The 25,623-nt window shown below is 38.1% G+C and overlaps 1 protein-coding gene across 1 annotated transcript; it reads left to right on the top strand.

Annotated features, from left to right (window-relative positions):
* Positions 1-497: 497 nt before the first annotated feature.
* Positions 498-25,293, top strand: TBX18 (T-box transcription factor 18). The gene is made up of 8 exons (XM_090280816.1): positions 498-1,029; positions 1,974-2,178; positions 4,329-4,430; positions 7,399-7,570; positions 14,062-14,229; positions 17,386-17,450; positions 22,894-22,988; positions 24,522-25,293. The coding sequence occupies exons 1-8, from the start codon at positions 498-500 to the stop codon at positions 25,244-25,246; spliced, it is 2,064 nt and encodes a 687-aa protein (XP_090136942.1). The 3' UTR covers positions 25,247-25,293.
* The last annotated feature ends 330 nt before the right edge of the window (positions 25,294-25,623 follow it).

The raw sequence follows: 25,623 nt of genomic DNA, 5'->3' as shown, positions 1-25,623 counted from the left end.
TCTCGGTGATTGACAGGGCCCTGCACTCCACCCCCGCCGCTTTATTGACACTAATGAGCAAGTTCTTCCCACCGCTCTCCGGACTGGACGTGCTGACAGATCAAGGCAACAAATTTCAATTACAATCCCTAATTTGTGTCCGCAGAGTGTTTTTTACCCATGTTAGTCCTCTTTGGCGCATCAGTCGAGGCAGATCTTGGAACAGCAGGAAGAGGTGGAAGGGGTGGGAGCGAAGAAGTGCATCAGTGAGAGAGCGCGCGCGAGAGACCCAGGAAAGGAAACTTGGCGGTCGCGCTGTTGGTTCCTTGGATCCCAACACCAGCGAGAAAGAGGAAACGCCAAATTTGTTTTTGCCCGCGGCGGGGAAGGGGGCAGATTTCGGCCTGAGGGAGGCCCCTAGAGTCGTTCAGATTTTGGTGGGGGAAGGAGAGCGAGTGTGAGCCTGTGCCTGCGTGAGTGTATATGAGCGAGGGGCGGGCGGGCGCCTGGCGGCGGGGATGGCCGAGAAGCGGAGGGGCTCGCCGTGCAGCATGTTAAGCCTTAAGGCGCACGCTTTCTCTGTGGAGGCGCTGATCGGCGCCGAGAAGCAGCAACAGCTTCAGAAGAAGCGGAGGAAGCTGGGCGCGGAAGAGGCAGTCGGGGCCGTAGATGACGGAGGCTGCAGCCGCGGCGGCGAAAAGGGCTCTTCAGAAGGAGACGAAGGCGCTCCGCTCCCGCCGCCGGCTGGGTCGGCATCCGGGCCAGCCCGGAGCTGCGCGGACCTGGAGCTGAGCTGCGGCTCCCGTGGAGCCGCGGGTGAGTCGGCCACTTGCCACCAAACTTCTTCGCGGCGCGTACCCTCCCTGGTCCCATCGGCCCGCACTGCCGCGGAGAACCTGAACTTCGGCGAGTTGTGGGCGTGCGCGAGTGAGCTGTTCCTGCGCTCGCGCGGCGACTCAGCTACTAGCACATTAGCCTTGAGTGTCTGGGCGCAAAGCTCGCCGCCGCCCTGGTCGCTCTGGCCCTGCAACTCGTGTCATCCTCCTGACGGTTAAAACGCTGCTTCCAGCCTCACACATCAGGCTGCTGCCGCCGCCCGCTCGGTGACCCGCGCCCTCTGCGGCTGCTGTTTGAGGCACTCCGCGGTGCAGAACCATGCTTTTCGCATATGCTTCACTTGGGGTTTCAGCCTTTGGGTGCTCTTTTTTTCTTTCCTACCTTTTAAAAGCATGGAGGTGGAGAGAGAGACGGCATAACCACCCCCCTAAACCGGAACGAATGCCCTAAGCCATCTGGGCAAACCAGGAAGAGGGCGGCGTATTTGCAAACGTGGTTTCCCGAGGGGTAGCTGAACCATTCCCTTCCCTTCCCTGCTTGATTCCCGCTGCCAAGGCCGACAATGACCGTGGGCTTGCCTTTCGAGCTTTTCTCGCTCCTTAGCTGTTTGGCTAAGACGCTCAGGGCGACCTGGGAGTTTAGCCGGGACGGAGTCTGAAACATTTTCTACAGGATACCTCCGGCCCACCCTAAAGCCAGGCGCCTCAGACCCGTATTGAGAAGGGAGGCTCTGGTGCTTAACCTGAGGCGCCCAGCACTAGGCGTTTTTGCTGCGTTCGCCCTGGGCGCGGGGTGTGTCGGGGTCTGCACTGGGAATCTGAACTCGGGAACCCAACTCAGGCTCCATTGCGCAAGTATCCCAGATCCCGGTGACCGCGCAAAACTTATTTTTGGGCCTTGGCCTCACGGAGGCGGGGTGGACTGGGGACTTGGGGGCCAAGGGGGCCCCACTTGAGCGTCGAGCGCCTCTTTGGCGAGCAGCGCGGGTATTCAACGGTAGACCTGTTTGTTAGAAGGACACCAGGACAGTAAAGTTTCCCCTTTTCTCCTGGTCCTTTACCTATCTATCCCCAGCCTCCCTCCCGAGGCCTGTTTCCCCATCAAGATTCCCCTTTGGGGCCCTCACTGGTTACCCCTCTCTACTCTTTGCTGCCCAGAAGGCTGTGAGGATGGCTTCCTGCAGGGCGCTTCCCCACTGGCGTCCCCGGGAGGCTCCCGGAAGGGCTCCCCAGTGCCAGCACTGGCCAGGCCCGGGACCCCGCTGCCCTCACCGCAGTCCCCGCGGGTGGATCTTCAGGGAGCTGAGCTCTGGAAGCGCTTTCACGAGATCGGCACGGAGATGATCATCACCAAGGCGGGCAGGTAAAGGGTGAGCTGCCGCGAATGGCCCCCAGCCTTGGACACACTGCACCCCTTGGGTGGGTTAGAAAGGGAGGGCGGTGTCTCTGGTTAGCATTTCCGTGTAGACAAGGCAAGGCCCTGGGTAGTGGTTCACTTTAGAGACTGGTTTTGCCTACCTACCCCGTAGTGTTGTTGGTGAGGGGCACAGCCCGGCCGCCCTCTTGTTGGATTGATGCTCAGGAGAAGGTCACTGTCACCGCCACTTTGGCAGTTGTTTCGATTGATACTCTGCCTGCAGGGTAGCTACAGATTCATGTTCATATTTACATTTGTCCAGGCATTTATTTAGACTCCAGTTCTCGCTTCTGGTACTATGAAACACATTACGGCCCGCCCCCCAACCCCTTCCATAAAAAAAAAAAAAAAAAAGTTTACTCTTTAGCAAACTACAGTTTGCTTTTTCAGATTGAAACTGAGATATGGGTTCTTTACCAAAAGATTTCTTTGAAATGTGAGAACGTGGTGTGTTGTGCTATTTTAATATTCGACTAGGATGAAAAATTACTGGAATCCCCCGTAATACATGCTTAATCCCTGCAAAAATAGTTACCAGGATTTAAAAAAAAAACACTGTAGATCCACACTTATGTAGTTAACATTTTTTTCTAAATGGAATCCAACATGTTAGTGTAAATTTGATGAAGAATTCTAAAAAAAAAATTTATAAGCAGTTATATCCATTTTTTGAAAGTGAAATTTGCTTATCCCTCAGTAAAATAAATGGACTTTTTGGCCAGATAACATTAATTTGAAAAATATTTGCATTTTAAAGTTTTCAGTCATTTAGTGCACTGAAATCTATGAATAATATCTTCTTTAAAAGGAATGCAAAAAGCATACACAACTCTTTTAGGGAGTACACATGGCAAAAACCTGGATAGCATAAAAGTATCCAAACTTATTAGAAATTACAAAAACATATTTTATTGAATCCATATGCTACCTTCTACATTTTCACATAGCTATTATTAATGATCCAAATTCAGTCTTCAACAACACAAAGCAGCAGTTGTCTTATTAAAGATGTAGTTAAAGAGCTTTACTCTTTATCTTACAGGTGCACTGAAATAACACTAAAACGGCCAGCGTATTAAACTGTTCTCATGCCTAGTTAAGAATAATGGACTTTCTTTTTGTGCAAGTGGTCTTTAATAGCATTATTGTCACAGAAAAAAAATTGATAAATAACACTACTAAAATTTGTGTTATAAGGCAAATTAGCAAAAATTAGATTAACTGGAAGGGTCCTAGACATAAATCATTAGATGAAAGATTTTTTAAAAAGAAAGAACTGCCCTATTTGTTTTTTATATACAATAATTTGCTGTTGTATTCCTTGCTACTGTGCCCTTTTAAAAAGATAGGTGCATTTAGTTAGCATCTCCTATGATATGCATCTGTGGGAAGCCAAGAGAATCTCGGATTTTCATGTTTTAACTCCCAATGTTTCGAGTAAGTGCAGTTAAATAAGAAAGTATTTTCAAGTTATGGTGGGGGAAGGAATGATTTGGTAAATATACATTGTGTTTAGTTTCTGCTTTCAATAAAGAAGTTTTACTATACCTTTCAAATTTAGAGCAACTTTTGCACTTCACCTTTACCATGCTGCAGACAGGAAGTCCTGTCTCAATAAAGAACATATTGTTTGGTTATAGCATGGCACATTGGCTCCTTGTGGTTTTTTATAACCCTTTTAAAATTTCACATTATAATATATTTTATCACTTTTAGAAATTCAAATTTTCTATTTCTACCATTTGGAACATTTTATTATTTGTATTATCAAAATAAATATGCTTATTGATTTTTTAAAAAGTGCTTACTTTAGTGCCTTTACTCCTTCAGTGTACAAAATTCTTTTGCTTTTAACTATACTGACATTTCGGTAAACATAGAACGCAAGTATAGAGTACAACCAGTTACATTTAAAAGCCTCAGTTTTGCTATGTCCCATATTCTGATTCTTTGAATTATATTACCAAAGTGAATGCTATAAATTTGTTTATATGAAAAATACGGATTCAAAGGTTTCTTTGCTTATTCATTCACCATGTGTAATCACAAACAAAAACAAAAGCCAAACCCTTTCTCCTGCCCTCCCTTGTACATAGGCGCATGTTTCCAGCAATGAGAGTGAAGATCTCAGGATTAGATCCTCACCAGCAATACTATATTGCCATGGATATTGTGCCAGTGGATAACAAAAGATACAGGTACAGTGATTGGATGGGTACAAGGGGATAAGAAAACACTAGGATTTCACTTTCTATGCCTGTTTGGTCTGTAACTAAGATGTTTGTTTCCAAAAGGCTGTAGAATTCTGAAATTCATAATCCAGTACCCTTCAGATCCAGTAGCCCAGAGGATGCCTTTTCTTTCAGTAAATGTGGAAACTTTTTTTTTCTTTTCATAGATACAGAAATCTCTTTAAGTTCCTAGGACTTTTAATAGGGGCCAGTTTAGTGTTGCTAAGTCAAGTGAATATCTATTTACATTTTGATTAGAATTTTGAGAGGAAATGTACATAATATTTAATGAAATGTTTTATTTTCTTTGTGATTTTTATTATTAAATAAATTCTCTTTATCTGGTTACAGTCAAAATGGTACCTGTTTGCAGGCTTTTTCTCTTTACTTGAGAAAATGATTAAAGATATTTTACAATTTAGAAAAATAGAATCTCATAATTCTTTATGAGATTAAGACATCTTTAAACTGGCAATGAATTAATTATCTTAGTGTTGTTTTTGCTTGGTAGTTAATAATCTCTAGTATTTGGATTTTGAAAGAGAAAATACTTATGTAAACATCAAGTTGGAAAAGATGTACATTCTTCATAATCTTTGCTTTTTTTCTTCTGCAAGTAACCAAATCAATATTTTTTAATGATGATGCTTTTTATTTTTCTCAGGAGTTAAAAATGCTAACATTTAAAAAAGGAGACTTTGAGTGGAAAACCAGAAAATGCTGCTCTAAATTTTGGTTTTCTTTGTTTGTTTGTTTTTTTTTTTAAATAAACACCTAGAGTATTTGATAAGTTTTTAAATGAAATCAGATTTGGTTTTTATCACTTTTTAAAATTTAGGGAGTTGCTTTTTGGAAGAAGGTTTATGGTGTCAAAGTATACTGATTTAATTAGTACAGGCACATGTGGAATACTAAAAAATGGGTAATAAAAAAGGACAGTTTTATTATTTGTGTTTTATGTATAAGTTATATTACTTGTTTTATTTAAATAACTCAGGGAGTTTTACTAAAATTATCTGCTGCATGACAGAAGCTAGAAGGCATTGAAGTTTATTTTTTAAATATACTTGGTTTAAAATCCACATTCTAATTAGGGGTTTGTGCTGAGGAAGATAATGTAGTTCTTAATGAGCTTAGAAATTATTCCTTTCTCTTCTAAGTTTATCTCATATTTCTTTCTCCAGATCTCTTCCATATAAATTGGATGGTGTTTTACCTGATCATTATTATTTTCACACAAAGCAAAAACAATTTCAAGTATTAATATTAAGATGCCATATTTTTAAATGATCAAGTTATAAAACATAAATTTGCTTTCAGTTATATTGCTTCCCAAGACATTTGTTTTTAGCATTTGTATTTAGAATGTTTCACAAAGAAAATGTAGCATGTAACATTTATTCTCTTAGTGGGTGTAGATTTTTGAACTGCTCAATATGCATACTTTTTCAATTGATAGAGCATATTACTCAATTTTGGTAATAACTCTTTGTCCATAGTGCAGTTTTTTAAATTTGCATTTCCAAGATTTGTATTTGATTATTGTCTGCTATCAGAGAGTGGTATTTGGTCAAGTTAAAAATGATTGTGACTTTTTAGAATGGAAAATTAATATTTACAAAAGCCAATGCACTTACGTACTTATTTATTGAAATTACACTATAGTAAATAAGGGGATTTTTTAAAAAATTGTTCTTAATTTTGTGACTATGTATTTTTTCCAAGTAAATCAGTTAAAAGATAGAAGGAATATTGAGCTCAAAATAGAGTGAAATATGTGACCATAGTTGAAATCGAGGGTCTCACCAGAGATGTTATGAAAATGTTTTGTGTTGTTTTAAAAATAAATCTGCATACTACACAGGTAGAATTCTCTGAGACTATTTGTAAGTTTTTGCTTTACATTTTATGTCATATCTTAAAACACAAATGGAATAAAAACACCTATATAAACACAGTAATTTCATTTTCTGTCCTTGTCTAAGTCAGTCATTGACATACTAGTTTCTATTTTTTGAATTAGTGTATTTTAAGTTACCACTAAAATTATCTGAGTGTAGGATTAAATATTATGATTTTATTACTTGAAGCATTGCGATTTAAATATATTATTTTTAGAGTCAATATTTTTGATACATATAAACAAATAGAATAGGATGTTTTTTCTTTTAATTAGGAAAGTAATATTAATTAGATATACATAGTTTTCAAAGTTTGATGTATATTTTAATTAGTGGTATTTCAAAACTATTTACAGATTTTGTTTTACAACAGTGAAGAAGAAGAAATACAGGAGATAAAATTCTACATTTTATGTTTATACAGACTTTAAAAATTAAGCTGAATACTTTATCCTTAATTTATAGTGCAGTAGGATTAGAAAAAGCAACTCTAAATGATAATAAATAAAACTTTCTTGCTATGAAAATAAAAGTTACTGAAACTTCTAACAATTTCCCCCTGCCTTTCTGCCATCTATCCCTTCATCCTGTACAGAAGCCTAAAATGGGAAGTGATAAAGGAAGTGGGACACTCTTAGATATAACTTTCATGTATTTTTGAGATTTACTTAAAGGTGAGCTTGACAACTTAATACTCATGTCAATTGACTCTCCAGATGAAAAATAGAAAATATCAGAATACAGACAGAATGTCTAATGTGAATGAGTGTGATTCATGAGAATTAGGATCATTGTATTTATGGAGGTGATAGTATGCATATTTTCACTAAACCCTTAACACACCACTTGGAGTGGTCAGTAGGCCACTGCTGCCTCAGAGAGTTTTTTAAAAGTTGTCAAAATTTTATTTTATATGCATTGGATGTAAAGAGCAAATTATTGTATTTTAGACTTAAAACTTTGTCTGATTCGACTGAGGTGGAAATCCCAAGAAAATAATAGTCCACATACTGAGCCTTGTCATTGTCTTTTAGGTATGTTTACCACAGCTCTAAATGGATGGTGGCAGGAAACGCTGACTCCCCTGTGCCACCCCGGGTGTATATTCATCCAGACTCGCCTGCCTCAGGAGAGACCTGGATGAGACAAGTGATCAGCTTCGACAAGTTGAAGCTCACCAACAATGAACTAGATGATCAAGGCCATGTGAGTAGCTGGCATCCATAATTCACTGCCATTGGATGGTGCACCCATATCCATACTGTGCCAGACTGGAGGAAATGAGCTTTTCTAAAATCAATAATATTTCTCACCTGGTTGATCAGCATGTGTATTATAAGCTGTGCAAAATCAAGGTGATAATTTCATCAGAGACTATGCTTGTGGCCAGGGTATCCTATGAAGCATTTAATAGATTAACTGCATTTGTGTTGGGAAGAAAGAACCCCAGGCAGACTATTTAACCAAAACATTTGTTTGAAGTCCTGGGAGGTGCTAATTATAATACTCTGCATATGAATACAGTTGATTTAACTGGAATAATGATTTATTGTGTCCTACCTGAATCCAGTTTTATCCTAGTTGAGGCTTATTGCTTCTCAATAATGTTCCATCTGCAACACCTAATTGTTTTGTAACAACATCTATTGTGTCAAAATGTTAAAATAATAATTTGTTTAGTCTTAAAACTGCTGAAATATGATATGTGAGCCAGTCAGCCATTCCAATAATATGGTCATTTTAACACCTTATTAATTTTTATGCATTGTTGTTCATAGGCAATATTTCTACATTATTATTTTAATAAATAAATAACCTGGATACATGCTGATATCCGTTCAAGGCTAGATTTCTCTTATTTGAGAGGGTTTTGATTGATGCAGGATTAAAATGCCTTTTGACTAGCACATGATACATAAAATGAATACCAACTAGTTCTTTTCTCAAAGGGGTGACAAAACTAGTATATTTATGAGCAAACCTTTTTAAAAAAAAATGCAAACTGTTATAAACTAGTAATACTGTGATGACAGGATATGATTTGCAAGTTGCTAGACAAAAACTTAAGCAATTGACCTTAATGAAAACATTAAAGTACAAATTTCATTGTGGTAGAAAGGCAGTATCTAGATTTTCCGATGCATGTGTCTCACTTTGCCAGTGCTTTTGTTTATTTGTTCCCTTTTATGGTTTAAAACAGAATTGGAAAGCTGGAATAGTAGGTTTTATTCCTGAATTAAACTTCATGCCCTACATTTGAGTTCATTACTTCATTATTCACACAATCAAGTTGTACCAATCATTTTTCACCTCACTTCAGTGAAACAACACTACTTACTTCTATCTCATTGAGGGGGCTGACTGTGATATGTTGCCAGTATGTCCATTTGGAGATCTTTTATATTCTTGGAATAGAAAATTTAAAAATAAATGCCAGTGTTACTTGTTTTAAAAAGCTTATATATCCCATTTTACTGAGTTCAACAGTTTGAGAATATATCTTTTAAAGAGATAATTTAGTCTAAAAATGATATACTTTCATAGTTAAGGTATAAATTCCCTTCACTAATTTAAATTAATATAGTCATTTTATAATTCTAATTCTTTCAGATAAGATTACTGGCTTTATATATATTTACTAAATATAGATTTATCAATTTATTTGTATGATTTTAACTTTGCAATTTCATCAGACTTTATTTAAAAATGTATTCTCTAGAGAAACAGAACCAATAGGATGTGTATAAACATAGAGAGATTTATTTTAAGGAATTGGCTCATGCAGTTTTGGGGGGTGGTAAGTTCAAAATCTGCAGGAAAGGTTGGCAGGCTGGTGAGCCAGAAAAAAATAGATGTTGTAGCTCAGGTCTGAAGGCAGTCTGGAGGCATAATTACCTTTTTCTCAGGAGACCTCAATCTTTTTCTCTTAATGGCTTTCAGCTGATTAGATAAGGCCCACCCACCATATGGAAGGTAATCTGCTTTACTCAAAGTCTACTAATTTACATGGTAAGTTTATCTAAAAAATTACCTTCATGGCAGCATTCAGGCTGGTGTTTGACCAAATACATTGGTACCATGGCCTAGCCAGGTTGACGCATACAATTAATTATCACACAGCATTTCTTTAAAGCACAGAGATTACAAATTGAAACTCGATTGTTTATAAGTAAGTAATTATTATATATCACTATTAGGAAAACAAAAACCAAAACCAGAAAATAGGCAAGATCCGGACAAGTGTGTCATCCACCAGTGAAAATTTTCTTGTAAGGTTGTGGTAGAATGTAATACTTTAAGGGAGGTAATTAATGTGTGTGGGAAATAGGGTGAGAAAGATATATGTCTGTGCATTTTGGAAGCAAGGAAATTGCCTTTGCAAATGGTAAAAATGTATGTATCATTTGATACTAGAGGAGAATGTAGGAGGGAAAATGTTCTTTTCTGTTATCTGTTTAAAAAACATCTTTTTGAAGACTTTGTAAAATGTAGTATAAGATAAAAGCTGTAGTTTCTGCCTTTGGTGATCTTCAAGCCTAGCAGGGGAGAGAAGATAGGCACCCAGATAATGATGCTGTCAGCTCAGAGAAGTACAGATGCCACATTATTCCAGCCAGAAGAGGTTGTGGAGGCTTTGTGAAGAGTGTCTGTTATGTTTATTTACTCATTTGATGACTCCAAATGAGTTTAGGTTAGAGCGTAGGAATTTGTTTCTTATTCTATTGTTGATGTGATTCAGGTCTAGGATGACAGTAGTACCATTATGGTGGGACTCTTAAACTCAGTAGTTCCTTTTCTCATACAGACCCCTCAGGGACTTACCCCTCTGCCCTCATATGGTTGAGGTCCCCCCTCCCTGAGTTGTAAAGAAAGTGATACTAATCTCTAACTAATCAAGCTGTAGATTCAAATGAGAAGTGATTTTCTAACTTGCTTCCTAAATTGCTTTCTTTTTTTTGTACTCCCAGTTCCCAGTTTTACTCTGCTAAAGATGTACAAGTGTTCAGCACAGAGACTTGAGACCTCCATGTAGACCTGAAATTTTATTAAATCCAGAGTGATTACAGGAATCAAATTCTCACAAGGCTGTGAATGGACCTAGGACTGCATGAGAGCTGAGGTTATGTGTCATTGTGGTTTCCCCCAAAGTGACTTTTCATCTTTCCAAATACCAGGGATTGTTCAGAGAGGAATATTGGTGAGAATCTAGAGTGGCAATGTCCCACTGCTCCACAGCTAATCTTTGAATGTTTGAAGACATTATAATCCCTACAAGCTGTTTAAGGAATCTATAGCCAGCTTCATGTTGGACGGTATGCAAAACAAGACAGGTCCTTGGGCTATCCATGTGCAGATTGTTAGTGTGCTTGGGTGGGGTATTTCCTTCTCATTGTGTGTATGTTTCCCTATTCATTTGGAATTTTCTATCTGGAGGGAAACATTTAGATGATCATTTTCCTGAAAAATGAGAAGACAGTTAACAGGTGCACCTGAAATATCAGCAAGACTTGTACCCACAGTGCTTTGGAAGGAAGCACACCCAGGCAACCACAGCCAGAGTCTGTTTTCCTAGCTGCTGAGGATTCAATGATATAGAGGCACCCAAGCTCTAAGTTTGTCCTCACCCTATTCTCATTTCTGCTTGAGAAGGTGGTGGTGAAGCAAAATACTACAGGGAAGATTACTAAGATCCCCTTGATGGAAAAAAAACTTGCAACAGTTTAGAGGTCCAACACATTCATGTTCATGGACAAGTCACTTTGACTCTCTGAGGCTTAGTTTTCTCATGGGTTTTGTTGGAACCAGAGAATTTCATGTGAATCAGATAAGGTGATGAACTTGAAAGTATGTATTTGTAAGGAGTGCTTTATATACAGCATCATGCCTGAAACAAAACCCAGGTCACCTTGCTATGGAGCTTGCAACTTGGTGTACTGCATGATCCCTACCATTTAAAGTGAGTCAGTACTTGGTATCACCAAAAATACAGGGAGTCAGGTTTTTGTTATCTGCTCTTCCTTGGTGCTTTGCTCCACTTATCCCAACGCTGGCATTTAGGTCATCTAGAAAATTCTGGGAGTCAGCAGGTAGCATTTCCCTATTGAGCTGTTTTATAAGGTACAGCTGGCATATCTGTCAAACTACAGGCACTTTAGTCCCATCAGATCAAAAATAAGTAATATCCTGCTTCTTTTGAGTCAAGCCTAGTGTCTTAAATGCTAAAAAAAAAAAAAAAAAAAAAAAAAAATTTGTATTAATCTGCAAAGCTGCATTCTGTATTATGGACATAGGCCCATGTGATACCTGTACTATTAGGTAGCACCAAAAAGAAGAGAAATCCTCCATCTAGACAGAACAGAGAGCATGGAACATGCAGACCAAACATAATTATTTGACTTTTGGTGATGAGTAGTATCATTGTGGTCTCCTTGTGGTCTCCTTGTTTGCTCTACTTCTTATATTAAGTAAGCAAAATATTATTGACCACTCATCATTACAAGTTCGATAGTTCCTTAGAAAACAAATAATGCTGTGTTATAAAGAAGAACCTAGGCTTGTTTAGCATTCCCTAAAAATTTCCAAGGCTATTTTAAAGTCCTATAGATAATATTAAAAATTATTTTGCTTCATTAATCTTCAGGTTATTATCGGCAGTTGTGCTTTAATGTGCAAACATAGGCATAGCTATGTGGAGAAATCTGCTTGAGAAAACAAAGGCTTCATAAAACAAGAACCTCCTTTTCATTGATTGGTAAACGAACTCAAATCATTTTTTGTTGCCTTCATTTCAAGTCAGTTCATTCTAGTCCTCTGAAATTAGCTATGCATTTATTATTTGTTTAATGTGAAGCAGCTTTCTCCAGTTTTTCTTCTGCTCTGGAAGTTGATCATTAGAAATAAATCTTGCTTCTGTGTTTTTCAGACTTTTTACCTGACTCACAGCCAGAGACACATTTTATGTTATGACCTAGTGCAAAAATAATGTTTTGCAAAATAATACTTATCCTTACTCTACAAGTAGCACACTCTATTTTCTATTTTATTTTATAATTTAATTTATTTAAAAAATTTCTAGTATCAACCCTTAAAATTAATTTTGTGAGCCACTAATGGGTTATTGAAATTCTGTCCTTTTTTAGACTTGAAAAGAGACTTTTCCAGAGCTTGCAGATTCATGTGTGTCCCAAGGTGATGATGGGCTGCCATGACCTCTCCTCCTTTCCTCCTACTTATGCTGCCTCTCCCTCAAACGTGTCTGCTATCCAGTCATCCCCTCCACTGATAGAAAGGATAGTTTAGGGTAAAAATACAAAACAAAACAAAGACCTTACCACCGTGCTCATTACTACCAAAGTGTAAAGACATTCTCTTGTGGTAGAAATACACTCTCTGGGTGGAGGGATTTTGTGTGTGGGCTGACCAAAAATTCTGAATTTGGCTCATTGAACTCCCTGAATTCTGAAAAGCATGAGGCAGGTCAACCACTGTGTGTTTTCAAGACTTTTGTTTAAGCATTTCCTCTCCAAACTCCTAACACTTCAAAACCTGAATTCAAATTGTAGAGGACAGAAAAGATAGAGGTTTGTTAACTAAACTCATTAATGAACATCAGAATATGAAGTCTCAGCAGCAAACATTGAGTGAGGCTGTTTCTTTACTCCACCTCCTCAACCTTGAAAGCATAAAACATAAAAAGAAGAAAAAAATTCACTCATAATCCCATCATCTAGAGTTGACCACTGTTAATATCATTGTATTGGTCCCTCTTATTGTCTATTTTTATATAGTTGTTGTAAGTTTATAAACAACTTGGGTCCTTTTTCATCATGTCAGATTGAAAAAGAAGCATTTATTATGTGGTTAAAATTGTCCTAAACAACATTATTAAAGACTGAATAATACCATATCCAGTTGTGTTGTCTTTCATTAACCTAACCAATCTGCTTTATAGTTTTTCTACTCTAATAATTGGTTCACTGCACATCTTTATAATGGCATGCTTTTCTGGATTTTGAATATTTCCTTAGGATGAATTCTCACGAGTAGGTAGAAGGTAGAATGTAGTTGAAGCATCTTATCAGATTCATTCAGCAGAGTCTGAGAGTACCAACTTTTCCATCCCCTGGGGTCTGTCTGGGTTTTGGAAGCTTTGCTATGATGGTGACATGGACAATGGGCTTTTCAGACAAGCCAGAGACTTCGTGAGCTGCACATAAGGCAGACCCTGGGGTACCCTTAAAATTCCCTCTGCCCCTAAATGTACATGTTGCAGTCATTAACAGAGGAAGACTGTTGTCTTATGAAAATCTTGGTGTGCAAATAGTTATTGTTTTAGGGGATGGATGTGGTGGAATTTAAATAATCATTTCAAACTCACTTTTAGTTTTATTGGTTTGGACTCAACATTCCATTTAGCTCATTATAAGTAAAATACTTATGAATTTGATGTTAAATTCACATGGTTGTACACAGGGTTTCACCAAAATAGTGATTTTTTCTTTTGTATTGTTATGCACATTGTACAAATAACTTCCCAGCTCTCCTTCTCCAATTTTGATATACTTAATTAAATGAGCATTTCTGCATCCTTGGACATTTTTCTAACTGGGATATATTTTACATATTAAATATTTAATCATTGTGGTGAGATTGGGCAAACATTCCTGGTAAATCTGGCTTTTCTTTCCTTGCCATAGATTATTCTTCATTCCATGCACAAATACCAACCGCGTGTCCATGTCATCCGTAAAGACTGTGGAGATGATCTTTCTCCTATCAAGCCTGTGCCATCTGGGGAGGGAGTGAAAGCATTCTCCTTTCCAGAAACTGTCTTCACGACTGTCACAGCCTATCAGAACCAGCAGGTATTGTTCTCAGAATTGGTATCTTTCTATTGGTATATTATATCTATTCATTTCAAATATAAATAGAAAGCTATTTATCCTTTTTACTATATCTAAACATTATGAATTGTCACAAAGCATTTGTCATATATGATATCCAGTATATGTAGCAGTAAAAATTCTTTATCCTGGATTCCCTAAGTAAGGCTACTCTAGTGAGAATTTTTTTTAGACAAGAATCTGTCTCATGACCAACAGTGTAGGTTTATTTTCCATTTTCAAATATTGAGACATGATATCATAGTAAAATTAGAGAGTGTGTGTATTGCCTAGGAAATAGACATGTGGAATATGAAAAAAATGAATTGTACAATATCATAGAGTGTTGGATTCGGTAGCTCACTTTATTTTAAAACTATAATCTATGTATTATGAGAAATATTTTAGAGGCATTTGTCCTTTATAGTCGTTTGAGGATAGATACAAAAAGAGCTGTTTCTTTCAAGATATACCATATTTTTCACACTATAAGATGTACCTAGGGTTAGAGGAGGAATACAAGAAAAAAAAAATTCTGAGCCAAATGGTGTACTAAAATATTTAATAGAATATAACAGAATAATATTTCAGCCATGTAAAGTGAACAGCAGTCAACAGTGGTATTAAGAACCATCATCACTGTCATTAACAAATGAGGAGAGACTTTAAGGTTCAAGTACTCTTCTAGTTTTCTGGGAACCCCAGGTCAGGTAATACACATCATGGTTTGTGACACGATATTTGCTTCATAAGATGCACAGACATTTCCCCCCACTTTTTGGGGGAAAAAAAGTGCATCTTATGGAGCAAAATAATACGGTACTTTAATTGTGATAGAGGGTGATATATATGCTTATAGTCTGAGAAATCAGCAATTGTGGAGTAATCCTTTCCTAAAATTGTAAATAATTTGAGAAATAAAATATTTCTTGTGTATATTTTAAGGCTGTGTCAAGTAGGTGGAGAATTGAGTCAAGCCAATTATTTAATCCATGGAATTCTGGCCAGTTTTCATAAGAAATGGGGATGTAGTTGAGGGTGATGTGGTCTTTGGCACATTTAAAAAATTTTCAGTTGTCAGCAGAATTATTTTAGGTCTCTATTTCTCTTTAAATTTATATACATCTCAGTTAAAAATTTTAAAGCTTCTTAGGAGACGTGGATCCTGACCTCCCTTTTAAGTTTGAGAGACTCATCCGCTCTCATACATTTAGAGATATCAGTCCTATGACCAAAGCTGTCCTGTACTCTCACACTCACATTGTCACCTTTTATACAGGCTTTTAGGAATCAACAGGAAATTAACCTTTAGAAGAGCTGGAGATAATTAAGAAGATATTCTTAAAATATATTAGGTGCAGAAAATAAAAATTCTTAAAGGAAAAATATAATGCATGAGGAGAAAAGAGCAGAGTCATTTAAGTACCTTTTAAACAACCCAATTCATCTTTCTCTGTCTCTGTCTCTTTTTCTCTCTTTCTTGATCACACAAAAATTAACTGTGTTAAATATATTTTTTTCTCCCAGCCTCTGTGATATAGTAAATGAGATACAGTGAGCTTTTGGTACATGTTGGTCACTAACACTGATTAACAAATGTTGAGAAATCGATAAAGAGGGTAGAAAAATTAGAAGAGAAATTGATAATGATAAGATGCAATCATGTTCGGTTTTAAATTTCCCAGCTACTGTTTTGAAGAACTTATGGAAAATTGGTAAGCAGCCTAGCCTGGTGGTTAATATCATGGGCTCCAAAGCCTGGGGTCCCAGCCCAGTTCTACCACCAAGAAACCTTATGATCATAGGAAACTTAAGCCTCAGTTTAAAAGAAAACATAAGCTTGAGATAATAACTACATATAAGTTGCTATGAAAATTAAACACAATAATATACGTAAAATTCTTAGTACAGTATAAATGGTATATACTCAATAGATGTGATATCAGTAATAAATTAATGATAATAGTAATTGTGCTATATCTCTACTTACCCCATTATATAAATCTGTACTTTTAAAAAAATACTATTTTAAATGAATATTTAAATTATCCAATGTTTTAAAAACATTTCTAATTAACAGAATTGAACTATAATAAATTATAAATAATTCTTTCAATGAGAGAGTGGCATGCACGGTAATTAATAAGCAAACCCTTACATTATATCATTTATAATGTAGTATTAAAACCCTATCACACGGAACTCATGTATCTCAGGTGTTACATGGCTGAGAGCACATACAGGATAATAGAGGGGCATTGAAGATGACTTTCTGAAGATGCCTTTCTGTGCCTTAGTGTTATCTAACAGTGTTTGTCCTCAGCCAAAATGATACAATCAGAAGTATGTTTATTAACTTTGTGGATTCCACTAAACCAAGGAACATACAAAACCAGGCATGATGTACTCCTTAGAAAATAGGTTGCAAATTCCTCTGGATAAAGAGGAGATCTGGAAAGAAATGGATGGGATGCTCTTTATTAGTGTTAATTTCAAGATGATATAACTAAAAAATGTTTTCAATAGAGATGATTAGGCTATCTGTAAAAAATTTTCCTCCAAATCTTGGGATCTTAGTAGGCAAAAAGCTGGTTATAAGTCGACAAGTTAGAACTATAAAGTTAAAACATCATTTATTTCTACTGCATGTATAAGATTTAATCCCATTAGAACCTTCAAATAGTGGTTAGTTCTGGTTAGACTTCACTGTAGTACTCTGGTGAGGTCACGACTCCACAGATGAAAGAGGAACAAGTAAAACTTTTAGATGAGAGTCATAAATATGGTTCAAGGAGAAAGAAGAAAATACAAAGGCAGGAAAGTTAAAGGAGTGTATATTACCTAACTGAAGAAGAGAAGGATATGTAGGAGATTAGAAAAACAAACTTTATTTATAGAGCTTGAATTGGGGTGGGGGAATGTCTTTTTCATAGCAGATAAACATCTAAGTGATTTCTAAAATTTTTTTCTAGCTTTGCTGCTAAGATAATAATATACTTGGGAAATGAAGGAGGAACACAACAGACTCCTCTGATGCTGAATTTTGGAATTATTTGTAGTTCTTTCATTGTTTCCATTTTTAATAACCTTACTTGGCATTTATAATAAGTTCTGATGTGATTTTTTTCTACTTTGCAGATTACTCGCTTGAAGATAGATAGGAATCCATTTGCCAAAGGCTTCCGAGATTCTGGGCGTAACAGGTAAGTCTTAGTGAAGAACACTTGGCTGTGATAAATATATTTGTTTTTATTGTGCATTTTCCATTACAAAGTAAACAGTTAAATATATTGACATGGTTTTGAAATCATTTCTGAGGATTTAAATTCATTAATACTCTTGGACTTTGGTTAACCTTATTTTTGGGTGTAGTGTTGTGCCCTGCCCATTTTTTTTAAAAAAAGATTTTATTTATTTATTTTTAGAGAGAGGGGAAGGGAGGGAGAAAGAGAGGGAGAGAAACATCAATGTGTGGTTGCCTCTCTCATGTGCCCCAAACTGGGGACCTGACGTGCAACCTAGGCATATGCCCTGACTGGGAATTGAACCAGAGACCCTTTGGTTCACAGGCCAGCATTCAATCCACAGAGCCACACCAGTCAGGCCTGCCCATTCTTAAGGTAGACTTTGATGTGTGATGCTGGGGTGAAAATGGAAGTTCTCAGGGTATACAGCACATGCTACCTCTGAAGGGGCCTCAAGAAAACCTGTCCCTACAGGCCCAGGGGCTTCAATATCCAAAGTCAGTATCCTCTCTGCATCTGCCCTTGGTTTAGAATTTGCTTAGTGATGCCACAGCTATCTTTTGATTCTGGTTTTGGAATATGGCGGGGTCTCTTGGTTCCCTCAGATTTCCAACTTGAATATGAGACGACTGCCCATTGCCAAGAGAGCTGATGTTTCTTTAGTTTCCAAATTTGTCTTGGCTCTGCTGACAGTTGCACACTTATTTATTTTTTCTGTGTCATGTTTTATGGTGTTTGTACTAAGTGGGAGAGCTACAATAATGAAATCCACTCTATTACTTTTATCAAAAAGCAGATCACTCTAGTCTGTGTGCCAGGAGTTTTTGAATTTATTGATACAATTTTATTCCAATACAGTTCAGTGCAACATTTTCTAAATAACTGTTGATAGTAGTAGAGAGTAATAACACACTAACGTTCCCCAGGTGCCTCTTCAGGTTATGGCTCTGACTTAAATGTTTTTTAAAAACACTTTGTTTTTTAAAAAGTATTTGAGAAATTTTTATTACTTTACTCCAGAAATTATTCTAATACTCTTCGAAAACTTGGTATTGATAGGTAGTGTCTACATGAAGTCAAAATTCCCTATTATCTTGTGTTAGGGACAGTTTAATTTAAAATTATAGAAAGAAGACAATCAGGTAGTAGTCCAGATTTTTAGTTTTTCAACTGATTAATTAGGCAAGGTAGGTATAGACAGAGACCTTTCCCAGAATACAATCAAGACTTGATATCATCTTTCTATGCAATAGCGTCATTTAAACACTATGCAATGTGAGGACTAAGAGGCAACTAAAATACTACTTCAAGGGTAGCCTTTAACTTGGTGTAGGTAGATCAGCAAGACTATTAACAGGGCTTCCCTCTGAAATTCTTCACTGTGTAGGAAGATTTGCATGTGTTCCTACTCTAAGATGTTTGCTGTATTGAAACTACATATTCTACTTTTAAATGTCTGTTTCAATGTGGAGGAAAATTTTGCTTGACTTTTGTCATGTTACATTAGCTCCTGGTTAACTTTGCTTCTCAGAGGAGTTTCTGCAAGTGGAATAATTCAGTCACTGAGGTGGTTCCTGGTGAGGTGACTGAAGGGGACCCTTCAGGAATACTCCTTTTCTCCTTTGACACTTTGGTGGAATCTTCTTGTGGTTTTTGTTGTAGCAGAATAGTATTTATCCAGTTATGAGTCTTGCATATATTTCGGTTCATTATTATTACTTTTTAAGCAGAGACTACATTTATTAAAATTCACCAAAGCTTCGGGAGGGCAGCCCTGAGGCTTGGAGAGTACACAGCCAAGAGCTATGTCCAGGCTCCCCCGCTGGACAGCTCCAGAAAGCCCTCACTGCTGTTGACACTAGGGGATCACACTGTTGGTTCATTTTTGAAGCAATACATTTAAAAATATATTAAAGGCATATTTGGGTAGATAATAATAGTGAATAAACCTGCAATTAGAAATGAAATGATAGGATGCATATGACAACTTTTCAGGAAGATTTCTAGAAAAGTCAGCAAGTGCAAAGGCATCTGTTTGCTTGTTTTTGTTTGTTTGTTTGTTCTGTGTTTATCTGGTCAGTGAATAAAATCAGTGGCTTTGGGGAAAGTCAACCACTAAGCCTATTGTTTGGTGAGGTCAAAATGCTAGGTTTATGATGAATATTTCCCTGTTCTTTGGCTGTTTCAGGAGTGTATAGGCATGGCATCTATGGTTCTTACTATTGTTTCTTCCCTGCCTCTAAAATTTTCAGAATTTTTAATGGATACATAGAAAATAATGAATTATGTTTTAACATTTCTTAAATTTTACTAAAACTTAAAATGTTTATTTTGCTTCAAATGTTTAAACAATAGCTTAGTACAGGAAGATCATGTTGAGCCTTGTACATAGCTTTCTTGTTAGTGAAATGAATAGTTTCACTTTTCAGTAAAATTTTCTTCTTCTCCTTGTACATAAACACTTCAGTTCTCATTCTGGAATGTTAAATATCTATAAACCAATATTCCCCATTTAAAAAGATCTGATTTTAACATTTTTCCATTGATAAATGCAAAAGACACTTATCTGGAGAACAGAGAATTTGATCAGCTTTAAAGCTTTCTAACTTATGGATTATTTTCCTTAAAAAAGTAATCTGAGTTATATTTAAAACTTTGAGGTTACAATGGTGCTGAGCACTTGAGGGAGAAGTGATATTTTTTATATATTAGTAGAGAGGAAAGCCCATGAGAAAATGTTCAATAGATTTCTTAAATACCACTAGTTCTGTTGTGCTGTTGTTGCTTTTTAGTGCAAATTATATTAGTTTTCCTCATACATGAAATAAACAAATTAATCAGGACAAGAAATAAACATGGACTTGTGATTTTTAAACTTTATAAAACAATTTGCTTTAATTAAAAATTATCCCTTCCTAGCTATTTATGGTTGTACAGCCTATTTTATAGGAATCAGTAGCTTCAGCCCTTAAAAGCTCTCCTGCAAGACATTTGCTACGTGAAAGAGAATTTATGTGCTGAGAATAGTTTCATTCTTCAGTTAGGCCTTAGGTTTGACCCTATAAAATTTTTTACTCAGGAAGGTACAAAAATTTCTTCTCTTTAAATACTTCAGGAAAAGCATAACCATTTTACTAAATAAACTTGGCCATTTGATAGCATAAATTAGGGTGGTGATAAAATGTGGAAATTGTTCAAAGGCATCTTGTATAAATTATCGCCTTGGCTACACTCCTGCAGGAGGTGCCTTTTATCTTTTTTTAACTAGACGGGAAAAGTCTCCATTACTGGAGAAAATGAAGGCTTTTTAAGAAAAGTCCAGATTCAGCTAATAAATATTTTATAACTGTTTCCTGCAAAATATCTGAAATCCTTTCTGGAACTTGCAGTGTGAAACAGCAGCTTCGAAAAAAAATCAATAGCTCCAAATTAGATTACTTGTAGATATGCCACCTTCAGAACCTCTCTTTAAAGCTTAGGGGTCTATGTTTGGGGTGATCAGTAACTCCTCCCCAAGAATTGAGTCTATGGTTTGTATTTGCCCTGCCAACGCAAGTAATGCCGCAATGCTCATCGCTACAGTTAATAAGGTCTAAGTCCAGTGGCTGCTCATTAATTACCTCTCAGTAAATTTCCTTGAAGATCACTTCATGACCACGTTGGTGTCTTTAATATTTAAAACTATAATTACAAAACTCATTTATGTGGTAGTGAAAAAGCAGTTTTTTATAAAACTGTGTCCTGACATTCTTTAGCATTTAGAAAAGCTTGTTTCTAGAAAGTTATACAAATTTAGTACAGTATTAGTACAAGCTAAATATAGGGTAATTGCCAAAACAGCACCTAGCTTTAGTTAGTTGAATATTAAATGACATGCATGCTACATGCAGGCTGCCGAACTCCCCCCAATTTAATACTTTAATGTCCATAAGACATTACTCGGTAGAGTGAACTTGGATTTGGCTTGTGGTCAGCCACAGATATGATGTCTGGTTTGGGAAAAATCACTTAGTAGCAAACAACTTTAGAGCTAGGACAGGATCATAGCATTTGTATTCTAATCCTCACTTTGTGGGAAACTGAAGTCCAGTGAGATTAGAACGATCACTTAAGGTCACATAGTGAGTTTTAGTGTTTGCAATCACAACTCAGTTCTGTCAATCCTGTGCCCTTACTACTAAACAGTTCTCTCTCTTTGACAAACTAATTACATCTGGAGCTGGAGTCTGCTGTTACTGTGAGTGCAGCCCAGGTAAAGTGTGTGCAGGTCTGCTCTGTGCCCTGCTCTCCCATCTAGCAGCCCTGTACTAGCACCTGTATGGTGCTGGTGATGGCTCTTGGAAGAGCATGGTTTATGTGTGCAAGGCTGTGCAGGTACCACACTCAGGTCACAGTTGTTTTCTATAGCGGAGCTGTAGAAAAGCACAAGGTTATCTAGATTAACAACTTGTTAAGGTCTGAAGTGGTTGAGGGAATAGTGGTAAGGTCTTGAGAATGGGCTGGTTGAATGAAGGATCTCATTTCCAGAACCTAGAGGATTAAGTTGTCTGATATAAGGAGGAAAATACTCTAAATCACTTATGGTGGGAGATAAATACATGTATGTATGTATAAAGAGTAGTTGCCCTTGTTTTAAAATATGCATATATTATGTAAATAGTCCATAACTAATTGCTCCTGTCTTTTAAGTATCCATCCATTAAGTGTATGTAGAGATTTTAAAACAATGTTTGATGCTAATGCTAGCTACCTATACTTTACATCCCTGTGAGACCAGCTTCCTGAGATCTTCCTGCACAGTGGGCTGAGACCAGTGCTGTCCCTCAGACCCCCTGTTGCTGGAGGGAGAGCACACCTGGCTGCCCTGGATGTGGGGAGACTGAGCCTCTGAGAGAGAAAGCAGTTTTCTTTGGATGAGTTCTCTTCTAAGCTGGCTGCCAAGGCAACTTATGATGGGCAGAAGTGCCTCTTAGAGAAATGGTGGCTTTACAGGGAATGCCTTTGGGGCAGAGGCTTCCTCACCAGAGGGCAAAGTAATGTAACAGGTAGAGAGGGTGGGTTCCAGATCACAGCAGAGCCTTGGAGTCACATCAGCTAGGATGGCCGCTCTTCACCTCACCTTCTCAGCCCAAGGGGACAGCTTTGCATCCTTTGAGGTTTACTTAGTTTTCTAACATTAACAGGACTTGTTGGGTGGTTTCCATCCTCTTGTGCCCCTAGTGATGGAATGATAGTCCATCTCTGCAACATTTCTTTCTGCCTGTGCCAAGCTTCTAACCTGCCAATGTGGGGGGAACTGTCAATACCACCAGTGTTTTCTGAGCTGCTTATTACTGAGGAAAGCTTCAGTGCTTCTAATGTAGCTTCTTTTGTCCACCCCTATCCTGACCCTTCTGTTTAGAATGGGTTTGGAAGCCCTTGTGGAGTCATATGCATTTTGGAGACCTTCACTACGGACCCTCACCTTTGAAGATATTCCTGGAATTCCCAAGCAAGGTAAATCACAGTCTCCCAGTCATATAAACAGCCAGTTCCTGTCTAGAAGCTCAGGCCCTGAAAAATGCACAAGTCATATTTACACCTACAGTGGCAGCTTCATCACCAGCATCCTCCTTTTACAGGATCTGTCTCTTTCTGCATGGTGTGGCGATGGACCAGGAAAAATGGCTGTTGTGGTCTTAGGTTAAGTCTTCGATGTGTTAGGCTGTTTATATATTTCATGACCTTTACATCACTTATATCTCTTATTAAAATTAGAGGTGGACTATGGTGCTCTGGTGCAAGTGGCACTTCATAAGAAAGTGCATCACTGTTTCTATTTCACCTTTTCTTGCCAGCTTCTTTCATTTTTCACCAGAATTGCTTCTAGATAAAGTTCTGTTGTATTTATAATGAGAAAGTCAGGCACACTTGGGCAGACTTCCCCAGGCTTACCTCTGAGTATTTCTCCCCAGCCCAGGGCTGGTGTTTCCTCAGAGGGAGCTGCACAGGAAGGAATGATGCATCCATGACACGTCCTTCTCTGCCTGGTGTAGGAGGGACTCCCAGTTCACTCCCACACCTAGTCTGTTTATGTCTGATCCTGCCCAGCTCCCCAGTGAGAATTTAGCATGCTGTGTTTTAGATAATTATCATTGGTTGGATTGGGCTTTTAGATTATTTTGAGAAGCTATATAAAACCCTGTCTCTGGCGCAGTGAAGGTTTTACAACCTGTCCAGCCCATTGGAATTCTCCTCTCCCCCTAAGTTCTGTCAAGTTTGCAAACACCAATCTGCCAGCATCCAGAGAGGAGTCAGCCACCATTACCATTATTGATTGGGCACAGGGTTAACCACCCTCTGTTTCACTGGACTGTTTGTTTGCTGGACATCTGCTCTTGTGTTAGCATGTGATTCACCAACCTGGTTTTGGTTGGAAATGAAAAATATGAAGTTCTAGACTATTGCTTATTGCAGTAGCCACTCCCTGTGTAGTACAGTCATCGATGCACACGAGCTTTCAGTGGCCAGCTGAAGACAAGTTTGAGGCATGATGTGCTTTTGACCTGTTCAGTTTTTTCCTTTGAATTCCCTCTTTTTCCTGCAAGAAAATATAGTGACCCAGAGCAAGCTCTGCTCAAAGAAAAGGTGAGAGGCAATGGTTATACTTTTGGAACAAGATACAGAGTAAGATGACATTTATATTTTACAAAGTTGCTGAGAAAGTCAGTATTTATAATACTATAGTAAAATGAGAAAACTTTGAGAAAGCTAACATGAAAATTCTGTGTGGTAGTGTTCTAATATTTCTGCATTAAAAAATAAATCATTCCCTGGTGAGATAATTTGCCTCAAAAATATTGAGAGAATCTGTGTTTAAAATATTTCATCTGAAATCAATTAAATTATAATTCTTTGGGAGTTGAAAGCATCTCCTTTTCATCTTTGTAGCACCCCATATAGCAAGCACTATCTAGCTCCTGTTTATAAAATTGAAAGGGAAAAATGGCTGTGGAGTCATTGCTCTTTACATTTCACCTTCTTTTGTAGGAAATACAAGTTCTTCCACCTTACTCCAAGGTTCTGGGAATGGCGTTGCTGCCGCCCACCCTCATCTTCTGTCTGGCTCCCCTTGCTCCTCTCCTGCCTTCCACCTGGGGCCCAACACCAGCCAGCTGTGTAGCCTGGCCCCGGCTGACTATTCCGCCTGTGCCCGGTCCGGCCTCACCCTCAACCGATACAGCACGTCCTTAGCCGAGACCTACAACAGGCTCACCAACCAGACCAGCGAGACCTTCGCCCCGCCCAGGACTCCCTCCTACGTGGGTGTGAGCAGCAGTGCCTCGGTGAACATGACCATGGGCAGTGCCGATGGGGACACCTTTAGCTGCCCACAGACCAGCCTGTCCATGCAGATTTCTGGGATGTCCCCACAGCTCCAGTACATCATGCCTTCACCCTCCAGCAATGCCTTTGCTGCTAACCAGACCCATCAGGGTTCCTATAACACTTTCAGGTTACACAGTCCCTGTGCCTTGTATGGATATAACTTCTCCACATCCCCCAAGCTGGCTGCCAGTCCTGAAAAAATTGTTTCTTCCCAAGGAAGTTTCTTGGGGTCCTCACCGAGTGGAACCATGACCGATCGGCAGATGTTGCCCCCTGTGGAAGGAGTGCACCTGCTTAGCAGTGGGGGTCAGCAGAGTTTCTTTGACTCTAGGACCCTAGGAAGCTTAACTCTGTCATCATCTCAAGTGTCTGCACATATGGTCTGATGAAGCCTTTAAGTTAAACTACATTCGAATTGATCTAATGTATTTTCTTTTTGAAAGCAATATGAAAAGAAACTATCATTAGCTTGTAAAATGTACATATAATAGTAAATGAAGCCTCACCGAGTTTTTTCACTTCCTCATGGTGAGATTGTAATTATCTATGGTGTATATGTATACTGTACATAGCATGTGAAGTTTTGAAGCCTACAAAACCATACCCTCCCTCTGTTTCCCGCCTCTACTTCACCCAGTTGCACAGAGGACCGACATAAGTATAGTATGTTTAACTGAAATTCTCAGACTCTTTCAAAAACCAAACAGCAAACTTAAAACTTGGCAATGATACTACCCAGACTAAGACTTATAACAAGTTATCA

Source organism: Furipterus horrens, unplaced genomic scaffold, assembly GCF_987537825.1.
Source record: "Furipterus horrens unplaced genomic scaffold, mFurHor1.1.pri manual_scaffold_6, whole genome shotgun sequence".
NCBI classification, from domain to species: Eukaryota; Metazoa; Chordata; class Mammalia; order Chiroptera; family Furipteridae; genus Furipterus; species Furipterus horrens.
This window is presented reverse-complemented; position numbering and strand designations above follow the sequence as displayed.